Source organism: Pyricularia grisea, chromosome I (assembly GCF_004355905.1).
Source record: "Pyricularia grisea strain NI907 chromosome I, whole genome shotgun sequence".
Lineage (NCBI taxonomy): Eukaryota > Fungi > Ascomycota > Sordariomycetes > Magnaporthales > Pyriculariaceae > Pyricularia > Pyricularia grisea.
The window spans coordinates 4,207,770-4,220,468 of record NC_044973.1 but is presented as its reverse complement, the minus strand read 5'-3'; the positions used below and the strand labels follow the sequence as shown (position 1 = coordinate 4,220,468).

Sequence of the window (12,699 nt, the reverse complement as noted above, 5' to 3'; positions counted from 1 at the left end):
CGAACAAGATGGTCGATGGCACCCAACACTTGGATATTAACCCCTATACAATCCCACATCCGTTGTACGGATTTTCTCAATGCTAACCCATCTGTAATTACCCTTTCGACTACAACGATTTGGACAGACTGCCAAACTGCAGCCGCGGTACGATTATGCGCTCCAGAGACTCCTTCTTCAGGTCCAAAAAGTCGGCCTTGACGGCGCTGTCGACAATGGCGAGGTCATCCCACATGGACCTCCTGCCTTGGGCGAAGCGGCCCAGTCCCGTGGAGCCGACGGACGGGTCGGGGACGAGAGCGAGCTCGGCTGGCGTGTGAGTGGCAGACGCAGCAGGGGCCAGTCCGCGGTAGGCGTCGTGCAGGCCGGTGCAGCTGGCGGCGACGTCAAAGGCGGCTCGGATGGAGGGCAGGATGCCCGGGGCGGTGTACGAGGGGCCGGCGACGGCGAGGCGGCCCCCAAAGGCGGAGGCCAGCTGGGCGTGGGCGGCGGCCAGGCTCGCCTGGTGCCCGACCTCGTGCTGCGGGATGCAGTCGCGTGCGGTGCTGACCTGGGTGTGGACGGGCTCGTCGGCGGCGATGCCGAACTGCCGCCGGACGTGGGCGAGGGCGATGGCTTCGGCCTGCTCGGGACTCCGTGGCGGTTCGTCCTCCCAGGGGACGCGCAGGAGGACCGTCAGCTTGGTGCCGGTTGGGGGTTGCTGACGGGCGGCTGAGGAGGAGGAAGCCGTTTCGTCTTTGCTGCCGCCGCCGACGACGGCGTCTTGCCGTTGCTTCCACTCTCGCCAAATGGCACCTTCACGGTCAGAGTCGAAGAGGACGCCAAGTAGGCCCCGTTCGACGTCGGCCTGGGATGATATCAGGTATCCGAAGCCGTGGTGCGGGTGGTTCAGCCCGGATCTGGGGAACCAGATGTTGACCACGTGCATGGACGCGCCCTTTTTCTCGCTGAGGGCGGGGATACGTCCGCCTGTGATGGAAGCAAGCTGCCGGCTGAACAATGTTGATATGACCTTGTCAAAAGTTGCGGTTGACTTGCTTGTTTTGACCTGTAAATAAATAGTATTAGTCTCTAGATCAGCATATATTGAACAAGGCAGCAACAACAGCCATAGGACTCACCTCAACAAGCTCACTCGACAACGAAGGCGCCACATCGCTCACAAAGCTGCCCGTCTCTATCGTGACATTGCTCCGCTTGCGTAGAGCCTGCACCAACGCCTCCGTGAGCGCCTCCATGCCACCGTAGAAGCCCGTGTAGCCACCCAGGAGCCTCTGACCAGTCGCCACGCATTCCTCGGACGACGCCTTGGTGACCAAGGTCATCATGTTCAGGTCACTGAGCCTCTCGACCGAAAATCTCGAGTCCCTCGACGGCTTGGGCACGTCGAGACGGTAGGGAAACATCTGCGCCCTCGCAAACAACGTCGACTGGATGCTCAGCTTCCAAATGTCACCGCCGTAGATGCCGTGCGTCATGGCCGAGGCCAGGTTGTCGGCCACGCTGCTGCGCCCGCCAAAGAGCCGCGTCAGGCAGCTGCCGATCGACTCGTCCTCGATGTCGACGAGGCGCCGGCAGTACTCCTCGGCGCCCAGCGGCTTCCGGTTGGAGAGCATGTGGGCGAGGGCGGGCAGCAGGCCCTTGAGCGCCGGCTCCGTCAGGGCGTTTTTCAGCATCCTGCCGGCGAAGCGAGCCAACGACGCGGATTTGATGAGGCGGCTGTCGCTGTTTGATGGACCGGTGAGATCAATAAGGTGGTCCGGGTGGTAGATGTAGCGGCGCGCCAGTTCCGAGTCCTGACCCAAAGCCCACGCCTGATCTGCGATGCCCAGTTGGTGAAGCTGGTTCGTTTTGTAGTTATATCAGCATGTGATTTCACAAGGGTACGGGGCGAGCCACTTACCAACAAGACATAAAGACGGGAGTTTGCATCGCCCTCTTTGAGCTGCACCACCCTCGGCCCTCGTTCGAACTTGACGCTCTGCGGCCTCCCCTGCGCGTCCTCGGCGCTGGAGTCGACCGTGTGCACCCAGCCTCCCAGACGCTCGTTGGCCTCGTACAGAGTAATTCTGGCCCTGGGCGCAAAGATGGAGAGGAACAAGGCCGTCGACAGCCCCGTCAAGCCACCGCCGAGCACCGCGATCTTTGCGTCGGGCTTGTCCTTTGTGATGACGCTGCTGCTGCTGCTGCTGCTGGCATAGCCCCGCCGTGGGACAGCCCAGACGGCAAACGCATTGCTCGCATGACCGAGACGGCTTTTCGACCCCCTGCGCGGTAACGATGATGATGATGATGATGATGATGATGATGATGATGATGATGATGATGCCAGGCACGTGGGCTTAATGCGAAGACACAGTTCCACCCTCGCAGGCGCGTGGGCCGCTGTCGTGCCGATTCTGGACAGCATGAGCGGCGTCTGTTGTGTTTTCCCGCCCGCCTTGGTGACGCCAATGTGAGGTCTGCTTTAAACGCCGCCCAGATCGAACGGAAGGGGGGGGGGGTTTTACTTTGTTGCCCGTCTCTTTTACTGATGGCTCCCTTACGACTTTGCACCGACACGTAACATCGCAAACTACCTGCACGCAACAATTAAGAGTTGTAATATCAGTGTATCAACCAATTGACAAGAAGCAAAAATTTTCCAAATTTCAAAATCTCTATAGATATCCGGCTGAAGCGGCAATTTTTATATCAGGACTTGACGTGATGGACTGTTTTATGGGTGGCGTGAGTCGGACGAGCCGGACGTTTCCACTGGATCACATCAAATTTTAGTGGGTACCTAATACCTAGAAATCGGGCATCGTTCCCAGCAACACCACTGACCCGACCCATCCTTGCAAAAGCCAGGGCCACTTCCACTATCGCTGACCTTAATATCGAAATGTGTTGGTCCAGTCGGCGAGACAATAAATAGCATCTCATCTACTCCATACTCCAATCATACTGCACATCACATGTCAACAAATTCAAAGAGCCCAATATCATCATGTCGGTAGTCCTCTCCAAATCGGAGATTCACTTTGTATATGTTCGTAAACCCAAGAATTAAAAAAAAAGAAGACTGAACAAACGCCACTCCTTCCTTCCACCGAGAATTCGGTGATGGAACCATATGCCATTCTTTTAGATAATACATAAAGGCCGACTCAAACACTGACCTTGCCCCCACCCAGCCTCGACAAACAACGTCCGAGCAAGGTAGAGAGACAGAGACAAGAAAAAATAAGCATATACGAGCCGCCAAATTTCCGACTAAAGTCCCCTCCCATCATAGTCTATATCGTTTCCCTTTTTCATCATCACACTTTAGCTAGCAACAGCCTCGGCCTCTGTAGCCCCCATCTCCGAGTCCCCACCGGAACCCTGGAGTATATCTTCGACAGGACCAGACTCGTCCACAAACTTTCTCTCACTGACGTGTTCCCCACCAGCGACCCAGACCTTGTCCTGGAACGTGCCACGCTGGCCCTCCTCGTGCTTGAAGGCGCAGTACCTGTTTGTGCATGGGCGGAACTTGCACATGGTCTTGACATGTGTAAACTTGCAACCCTCGACCGAGCAGTCGCCACCGTTTCGACAGGGCGGCATGTTAGGATGCCTGAAGGTACAGTGCGGGTTCGTGCAGTTGGGGTAGAACTTGCAGTCCTGCTGTTGGTTGTGCGCCGTCCTGGTGGCTGGCGACGGGTGTGAGCCGACACACTTGTGGTTTTTGCAGGCCGCTCCATACGTGCACACGTCCGTCACGTCGACTGTGATCCCTGGAGGTGCCGCCGGTGACTGGTGTGCAAACTTGCAATCCTTGTTAGAGCAGTTTTTGTTGAACTTGCACACCGTCTCCTTGGGGTCCCGCTTGGCCTGGCCCATCTCGGTATCTTCGCCGCCCACGCTGCCGTTTTGCGAATTTTCAGAGGCTTTTTGCTCGCCGCCGTTCTGATCCGTTTGGCCTTGACGGAAGTTGTTGTTGTTGTTGTTATTGTGCTGCCTGTTTTGATGTTGCACCCGTTCCGACAGAGGCTTGCCGCCACGCCCACCGCGTTGATTGTATCCTCCACGTGACTGCATCATGTTTTGCTGGTTCAGTTGTTGTTGCAAGTGAGCCATCATCTGATTTTGCTGTTCCAGCATCTGGAAGAGCCCCAGCTGGAGATCCTGGCCTTGCGGAGGCATCCATCCGTTGTTCATGCCTGCCATTCCACCATTCATACCAGGTCCTCCTTGGGGTATGCCCCCGCCCATTGCTGTAGCCATTCCGTGCGCAATACTCGCCGCCCTGGGGTTCATTCCACCGCGCTGTTGTCGCATACCGCCCGCCATGCCGCCACGCGGCCCGCTAGGTGGCCCGCGGGCATGGCTGTTGATCCTGTCATTGCCGCGTGTGCGATGAAGCACGTTTTCTGGTGTCCTGTCCATGGCACGGTTTATCTGGCCCATCATCCTCCTGTCTCGGTTGGCATTTCCCCGAATGTTCATGTTTCCATTTCGCATCGCCTTGGGACCAGTGGGACTAAAAACAATGTCAGTACTTGGATTTTTGGTTTTTGTTCAAAAGGGACAAGGGTTTTAAAGCATGAACATACGCAGACATTTGGGCAGCCCCTTCTGAAGCCATCGCCATGTCCATATCTTGATCATCTCCTGGTGATGTTGATGACATCGCGTCGGCATCGCCACTTTGTGCGCTCTGCCCATTGAGGATAGCAATCTGCTCAAACAGCCATTTCGCAAACTCGAGCGCGTTGGGGTCGTCGGGGCCCAAGCTTAGTAGGTCTCCCGCCAGCTCTGCTGCGATTTCCTCTTGAGTCTTGCCGTTGACCAACATCAAAATAATGTACTCGGCGAGAGCGGAGTCGTCGGCGCCACCCGTTCCCCAACCGACCTCAACAAGCTTGGGCTGGATTGCGCTTGTCAGAGCATCCGCCAGCGGCGTGTTGAGTGCTATTTCGACGGGCATGGTTTCGCGTGTGCTGTGCAGGATTTCGACGACGAAAAAAGAGGTGTGTCGGGACGAAGCCTTCGACGGAATGCAAGCGATCTGGGCCGAGAAGCTCGCGATGCGGAATAAGGGTGCGCAAGCGAGGGAAAATGCTGATTATTTGTTTTTGGATGAGACAAAAAGTCTGATCGCCAGCGAACGAGCACGCGACGCCTGCTAGTCGAGGTTGCTCAATGGCTTGACATGAAAAAAAAAATTAAGAGGAGGAAATGTCGCCTCTTTCGAAAGAAACCAGGAAAAGAGCGATGTGAGTGGTTGGTCGCAGAGAACTGGACAGACTTTTGGGGGTGCTGAATCGTCAAAGGATGTGACGTTGAACAAGAGGACTTTGGTAGTGATGCGTGGAGATTTGCATCTGATACCAAGTCGCGACGGAAGCAAGGAAAGTTATTATTGTCCCAGCCTTGTCGCCCGCCATCTGCAGAAATGCTTGCGCAAGCCACTCCAAAGAGCTACCTTTGCTGACCAATGGGCACGTGCACCAGGCTTGTTGAGTGGCGCATACTTGAGAGCTTAGCAATCACGTAAGCGGGGGGAAGATGGATTTCCATCAGGTTCGTTCCTGCCTTTTTCGGGCACGTGACCATACGTTTGTTCTCCATCATGTGTACTGTATAGTACTGTGTGTGTGTGTGTGTGTGCATTGGTTTATCGTAGCTCCAGGCACCAACCACCATGAGGAGGATCTGGTCAATCATCATTGCATGATTCACTTTCAAAGTCAATCAATGTTGACGTTGTGCTACAATATACTGCCCGTACTTTACATGTATGTTCCTTACAGCGCAACGCTCGTTTGATTGTTTGAGCGCCCCGCTATCAATCGGAAGACGTGACTTTCTAACCGCACATGTCTTTTCTCCACAAACCAACCACTCACCTACGTAGCTAAGATATAGATATCTATCGACTTGCCGGTTACAGCCGAATCACTCACAAAACCTGGAAAATGAATGCAAGATCCCGTCTACTATGTATGTATACTGCAAGTACTCCGCAATCACCTGCTTTTGGTCGTCATACACGTCACAATTGACCTGCCATCAGCCAGCGAGTAGATAAACTGACACATATTACGCGACTTATCATTGATCAAAGGTTGCCAAGCTACCCACTCGACTTTAAACTCGAAAGTCGATTAATCTTGTCCTGGTCGATAGTTAGGTTGTAGCATGCAAAAGCATGCAGAGGATGATATGGCCCGACAACAAGTAATAAATGTCTCGGCTGGGATGGGATGAACCGTGAGATTGCTTTTGTTTTTTCTGCCTGCCCTCCTTCGAGCCTTACCCCCGGTGCCGATCCTCATCAAAACCTGAATCCGTCAGGTCCTTGATTTGCTTCTGGTATCGTGGCTCCCCACGTTCTTTGCCGCCATTTTTTGTCATTGTGTCCTCGTTGACAGGTCCCTTTTTTTCTTCATTCAATCGTAATCAATGTGAGTTAGACGGCGTCTTATGGTCAATCATGTGGGCTCTTTTCGGCAAACCAAAGGAAGTCGTCTACCATTATCCGTTCTTTTTTTCTTGACCGTCCTCAAAAAAACAGGCTGTTCCATAGTAAAACCCTGCTCCAAAAAAGGCACCTATCTGTGCAGTCAATCCTAGCCTCTTTTATTTTTTTTGCTAGTCCTCCATAGACTCGGAGAAAAAGGTAACGTTGCAGGGATGGACCGGCTTCTGTAGATCTATGCACTTGGCGCGCAGGGCCTAGGTTGGGCAGGTGCCCTCAAATAGGTGACAAGACAATGCGTTAATCATCAGGCGGTGGAGGATATCCAGGGTTCTTTTGAATCTGACCGTCTTTTTTTGGGCTGCCATCTCATTAGCGGTATGACTTTTTAAATCCCAGCTTGTTGTTTAACCTTTTTATCTGCTGCGTGGCGGCTCCAAAATTGGTGGAATCGATGCTGCTTTGTTCGGATTGCTTGCCATACGGTAGCGATGCATACACTTTCAATTTGTTTTTTCCACCCACATCCAAAAAAAAAAAAAGCACAGCAGTAGGTAAGGTAGGTAGTAGGCAGCTACCGTACAGTATCTAGAACAACTTTTGTACCGGTAACATTGTCATATCCGTATATTACCGGCAACTCCAAGTAGTAGGCGGGGGGCTTGGTGCCACTCGCCAGCTTGTGCAAGCTCCTCGTCTACATCAACGTCACCCCATGCGGCATGGCAAGCTGCAGGTCTTTTTTTTTTTTTTTTTTTTTTTTTTTTGGGTTCGCCACGCGCCCAAAGCAAACCATCACAAGAATAAATACGTTTACAGTAGGGGAGGCGCTGGGGGCAAGTCAATGTCTCATCGTCCCGCGGTCCTTTTTTTTTTATTTTGTTTTGTTTTACTACCTACAACGAGGGTGAACCCACGGTAGAACTAGCAAGCAAGTTCAACCCGGAGCTTGGCTCTAGTAATCATCGATTAATGTTTTAGACGCAGTAGCTGCAGCGCCTCTAATCCCAAATCGATTCTTGTGCCACCCCATCCCAAGAACCACCCCCACCTGACTTGACTTAAAGGCCTAGACTCATTCACTCATTCCCGATTAATTCTGGGGCCTTTTTGGGGGGCGTATCCAAGGTTCATGATCGTCTGTCGTTCCCTCTTGGCCGCCTTGCCGCCTGCCCTGGGCCATTTTGTTTAATTAATCTGACTTGTAAAATCGACTTCGCCCTATCCCTGTGTTTTTATGCACTTTGTTTATAAATATCTGTCTTGCCATAATTTTTTTTTCTTTTTTCTTACTTGATGGGCCGGATGCACGTTGTAAATCTCTTGCCCTCGCCCACCTTCGCTCGTTGAGCCTGCCTGGTTTCCGTCAGTGCTGCATGCATTGATCCCCCCTATTGGTATTGTTTAATTTTTTTGTTTATTTCGTTGTGGTAGATCCCCGACAAAAACTCGGGCATCACCACAATAAACCGCAACGATGTTGTGCAAGACGTGGTTTTCGTTCCTGCTTTTGGCATCGTCCGAACCAGTGTCGGCCTTGTGGCCCGCACCCAGGAGTTATAGCAAGGGTAAAACGGCACTCTTTATTAATCAACAGATCCAGGTTACATACAATGGCCAGCCTGTAAGCTAGGAATCTCTCTTTTTTTTTTCTTGCCTATCGTACAACTCCTCCCGTAAATGAAGATGGTGACATGATCACTCACTCACGTCTTTTCTCTTTGCGGAAACCACCACACGAGACTTGTTTAAATTGACTTTTTTTTTCTAGATGCCATATGTTTTCGGGTACGAGCCCACAAGCATAGACAGCAAAGAGATTGTGAAGGGAGGTGTATCTCGGTCTTTGGGCTCCATCTTCAAGAGGAACCTTGTACCGTGGAAGCTCACAACCAAGAACAAGATTGATGAGTTCGAACCGCCACTGGGCCGCAATTCGACATCCGTCACATCGCTTGCCATCACTCAGGCCAACAAAGACCAGCCAAAGACCTTCAAGGCACTTGCGGGAGAGGTTGATGAGTCCTACACGTTGACTATCGACAAAGAGGGACATGCGAAGCTCTCAGCCAACTCATCCATCGGTGCCTTGCGTGGTCTCGAGACTTTCTCGCAGCTGTTTTACCAGCACTCGACCGGCACGTGTTGGTACACGCCTTATGCGCCCGTGTCGATCAAGGATGAGCCCCAGTACCCTCACCGTGGCATCTTGTTCGACACGGCCCGCCAGTGGTATCCCGTTGTGAACCTGCTGCGCACCATCGACGCCATGTCATGGAACAAGATGAACCGGCTGCACGTGCACGTAACCGACTCTCAATCCTGGCCTCTGGACCTCCCGTCTATGCCCGAGGTGGCACGTGAGGGTGCCCACAGGCGCGACCTAATCTACACGGCCGATGATATCCGCCGCGTGCAGGAGTACGGGGTGCACCGGGGAGTGCAGGTCTACTTCGAGATCGACATGCCGGGTCACATCGGGTCCCTGTACCACTCTCACCCGGAGCTCATCGTCGCCTACAACGAGCAGCCGTACTACTACTACTGTGCTCAGCCCCCCTGTGGTGCCTTCAAGCTCAACGACACCCGCGTCGACGCCTTCCTCGAGAAGCTGTTTGACGACGTCCTCCCCCGCGTGCACCCATACGCGGCTTACTTTCACACCGGCGGCGACGAGCTCAACGCCAACGACTCGATGCTTGACGAGAACATTCGCTCCAACAAGAGCGAGGTGCTGCAGCCGCTTCTCCAAAAGTTCATTGACAAGCAGCACGAGCGAGTGCGCAGCTACGACCTTACGCCCGTGGTCTGGGAGGAGATTCCTCTCGACTGGAACGTGACGCTTGGGAAAGACGTCCCTGTGCAGTCGTGGCTCGGCAACGCTCAGAAGCTCGCCGCGGCAGGCCACAAGGTCATTGACAGCAACTACAACTTTTGGGTAAGAAGATAAAGAGACAATCTTACCCTTATCTATCATCATGTTATCACGTGTAATATGTATAGTCCAGAGTAATATCGCTAACAAAGGGATGGTTTTTTTTTTGGGAAATAGTACCTGGATTGCGGCCGCGGCCAATGGATCAACATGGACAACGGCGCCGCCTACAACCAGTTCTACCCTTTCAATGACTGGTGCGGCCCGACAAAGTCGTGGCAGCTCGTCTACTCGTACGATCCCAGGGCGGGCCTGAGCGAGGAGGACGCCAAGCTCGTGCTGGGCGGCGAGGTGGCCATTTGGAGCGAGACGATAGACGAGCAGACGATCGACTCCATCCTCTGGCCGCGGGCCAACGCGGCGGGCGAGGTGCTCTGGTCCGGCAGGATCGACCCGGCGACGGGCCAGAACAGGAGTCAGCTCGAGGCCATCCCCCGGCTGAGCGAGATGAGGGAGCGTCTGGTGGCTCGAGGCGTCCGCCCCGCGGCGCTGACGCAGCTCTGGTGCACGCAAGCCGATCCGGTCGAGTGCTCGTACCCTCTGTAGGGGTTGAGGGTAGTAGGCGGGTGATTAGGTTGGTGTGGGGAGGGGGACAAAAGAAAAAGGGAAAATAAAAAGATGAACAAGAAAAAGAAATCGGCGATGGAAGAAAAAGAGGAAGAGAGACTCTAGTCGCCGTTTTTCAATCAGCTTGTAGCGGATATCATCTGTCGTTATTTGAATATTCCCCGTTTTCCTAGATATGGCTATGAGTTTTGTCCGATACTTTTTTGGGGGGTTTTTTATTCAAAGCAGTAAGCAGTAATACTTGAACATAAGAGCCACAGCCATAGCCATGTTTCGCTGTTTGGCTATTGTCTTGTAAATATGAATAGCTGCAGCGCCAGGCGAGCGTTCGCAAATAGTCGTCCGAGAGTATCATGTTCTTTTGTAAACACGTATTTGGGCACCTTGTTTGAGGTTTTTTTTTTCGGACAGGTTTAGGTACTACATATGTCAATCAGGCCATGTGTCGAACAGGTCGGACCTCAACCCACGAAAGTACGAAATTATGAACTAACGTGACCTCTCGAATGAGATGTATACCTGCATTGCACATTGAAACAGGACAGGGTCTTGACTTGATGATGTTCTGAATGTGGGGGATGAAAATATTCCTGCAGTCATAACAATTCGGCTCGCCCAGTAATTATGGCCTCTCGAACATCTGCCGCTATCCCTATGTAGTAAGTATATATCTAAAACTAGATGGTTTAGGGAAATAGTATACATGGATGGTAAGCATTGCAGTTTCGTTTCTTGTTTACTTACAACCGGAATCAGACTGTAGAAGCTCGGCGTCTACTGTTGGTGCGTGCCACATTACTATTAGCTTCCTTCAACATGGACATGGACGATCCTCAAGCATCTCATATGTCACGGATCTTACATGGCTCATCTGAACAAGGAAGAGAAAAAAACAAGATATAAAATAAAATAGAATAAAAAGATCGAGATGGGATGCGTGCGGAGTAGGAGGTGAAGGATTAATGCGGGGAACGGAGACGGACATCAAGACACCTCCGATGGCGTCGGGCTCGAGAGTGGGGCCCGTTTTCTCTGGCTAACAGTTCCTGTCCCTAATGATGACAGTATTCATTTTTGAATTGGTATACCTAGCAAGCTAGGTAGGGCAATCCATGGCTTGTTTTTACAGTAAAGTATCTGCCAAGCATTAGGGAGAGGGAGGGGAAAAAAACCATTCTTAGGTATGCACGCCATTTGCCACCTGACGTACCATGTACCTACTCTTGCAGTAAAAGTACCCCAAGGTACCTTACCCGGCAAATAAGGTAGGTCCCACTCCGACTGTACTGTGGTACCTACCTTACTGTAATTTCAGATCAGGTACTGCCGGAGACGGTTTAAAATTGCCCTTGCAGCAACTTCCACCGCAGAAACCGTCCGATAGGAAGGCACAGAGCATTGACCGACTGCTGTAGACAGAATCAGAACAGCGCTGTCAGAAATCGTATAAGAGGTAGGCACACTACACGATAAAGTGCTAAGGAATGCCATCACTTCGATTGGCATGTGTTTATTAGATTTCAAGAAAGTGGAAGAACTTTCGTACCCTTCTTTTCTTTCTTTTTTTGTCTCAGACCCCACAGAAATCCCTGTCCAGTTAGAAGCTGTCGATCTGTTCCCCGCCTTTTGGTCCCTCGGCAAAGGAGCAGAAAACGGCAAGGACCGAAAAAGGGCAAACTTTGACCTTTACTGTCCGACCTGTTGTTGTTCTTGTCTAATTGCCACACCCTTATAAGGCTACATGACTATTTATCATCATTCGTACGAATCATGGACTGAATTGTATTCAGTCAGTATAAACCCTACCCTACGGCCCTCATCTTTACCTGCCTTGGCGATACCAAGTCATATGATGCTCTTAGTGTGCCCAGAAGACGAGGAGTATACCAAAACAATTTTTCTTCATTTTTGTTGTCGTCATGCACAAACGAGAGACAATTCAGTACTAGAGTGCAACCTTTTTTTTTTTACACAAATCACCGAAAATCCTAGAATACTGTTGCGCAAACCAATCATTACCATACCGTTTTTGTGTCACTCGAGCCTTCCCTGCTGGGCGCATATTGGACGCCGTAGAAAATTCCAACGGAAGTGCATGGTCCTGGCACAGGGGATAGGGGATGAGATGAAATTACCAAAGAGAAAAGGGAAAAAAAATCGAAGCGAAGTCTTTAACCAAGGCACTGATGGCCGCGTATTCCCAGGCGAAATTTATACGCAACTTATGCCCGTGGGTTCATCCCGGCATCAACTTTTCATCCCTAGGCCTCATCCACGTTGAGTATGAAACCTACTAGTCTACTGGTAATGCATGCTCGATTGTGATCATAGAGGGCGGACTCTTGTTCAGACGATCAAGATAACCATGCAGTAAGGACATCTCTCCCCCACTCTCACCCTAAGAGGGTAGGTTTACAAGGTGATCGTAAAGGGCACCAACCAACCGGCGTCAAACAAACCCCGATGACCAGTGACTAGGTTGTCCCAAAGCATGGGGCGATGTGCAAACGGTGCAACGGACGTGGAGCAACAGGGAACAAAAAGAAAAGAGAGAGAGGTGGGATCCCGCTCAAGTGGAACAGACAGACGTTTCCGCCCCGTTGGAGTAATTCGACCCGGTCCCGTCAACCTCCCATGCGGGGAAAAAAAGAATAAGGATGTGTTTAATATATTTCCCTTTTTTTTTGCCCTGCCTTACCCAAAAAAGTGATGTGAGTGAACACTTCAAGAAAGCGGGACCACCCAC

General features: G+C 51.8%; 3 protein-coding genes across 3 annotated transcripts; 1 reads left to right on the top strand and 2 right to left on the bottom strand.

Moving 5' to 3' along the window:
• Window positions 1-109: 109 nt before the first annotated feature.
• PgNI_06333 (uncharacterized protein) lies at window positions 110-2,410 on the bottom strand (the record flags this gene model as incomplete). The annotated part of the gene is made up of 3 exons (XM_031126357.1): window positions 110-1,048; window positions 1,122-1,841; window positions 1,904-2,410. The coding sequence occupies 3 exons, from the start codon at window positions 2,408-2,410 to the stop codon at window positions 110-112; spliced, it is 2,166 nt and encodes a 721-aa protein (XP_030982700.1).
• A 586-nt stretch (window positions 2,411-2,996) lies between these two features.
• Window positions 2,997-5,494, bottom strand: PgNI_06332 (uncharacterized protein). The gene is made up of 2 exons (XM_031126356.1): window positions 4,584-5,494; window positions 2,997-4,510 (listed from the first exon to the last, which is right to left on the bottom strand). Exons 1-2 carry the CDS (start codon window positions 4,955-4,957, stop codon window positions 3,313-3,315), a joined length of 1,572 nt encoding a protein of 523 aa, XP_030982701.1. The 5' UTR covers window positions 4,958-5,494; the 3' UTR covers window positions 2,997-3,312.
• Window positions 5,495-7,682: 2,188 nt separating this feature from the next.
• Window positions 7,683-10,825, top strand: PgNI_06331 (uncharacterized protein). Its single transcript, XM_031126355.1, has 3 exons — window positions 7,683-8,075; window positions 8,223-9,389; window positions 9,504-10,825. The coding sequence occupies exons 1-3, from the start codon at window positions 7,929-7,931 to the stop codon at window positions 9,930-9,932; spliced, it is 1,743 nt and encodes a 580-aa protein (XP_030982702.1). The 5' UTR covers window positions 7,683-7,928; the 3' UTR covers window positions 9,933-10,825.
• Window positions 10,826-12,699: the final 1,874 nt, after the last annotated feature.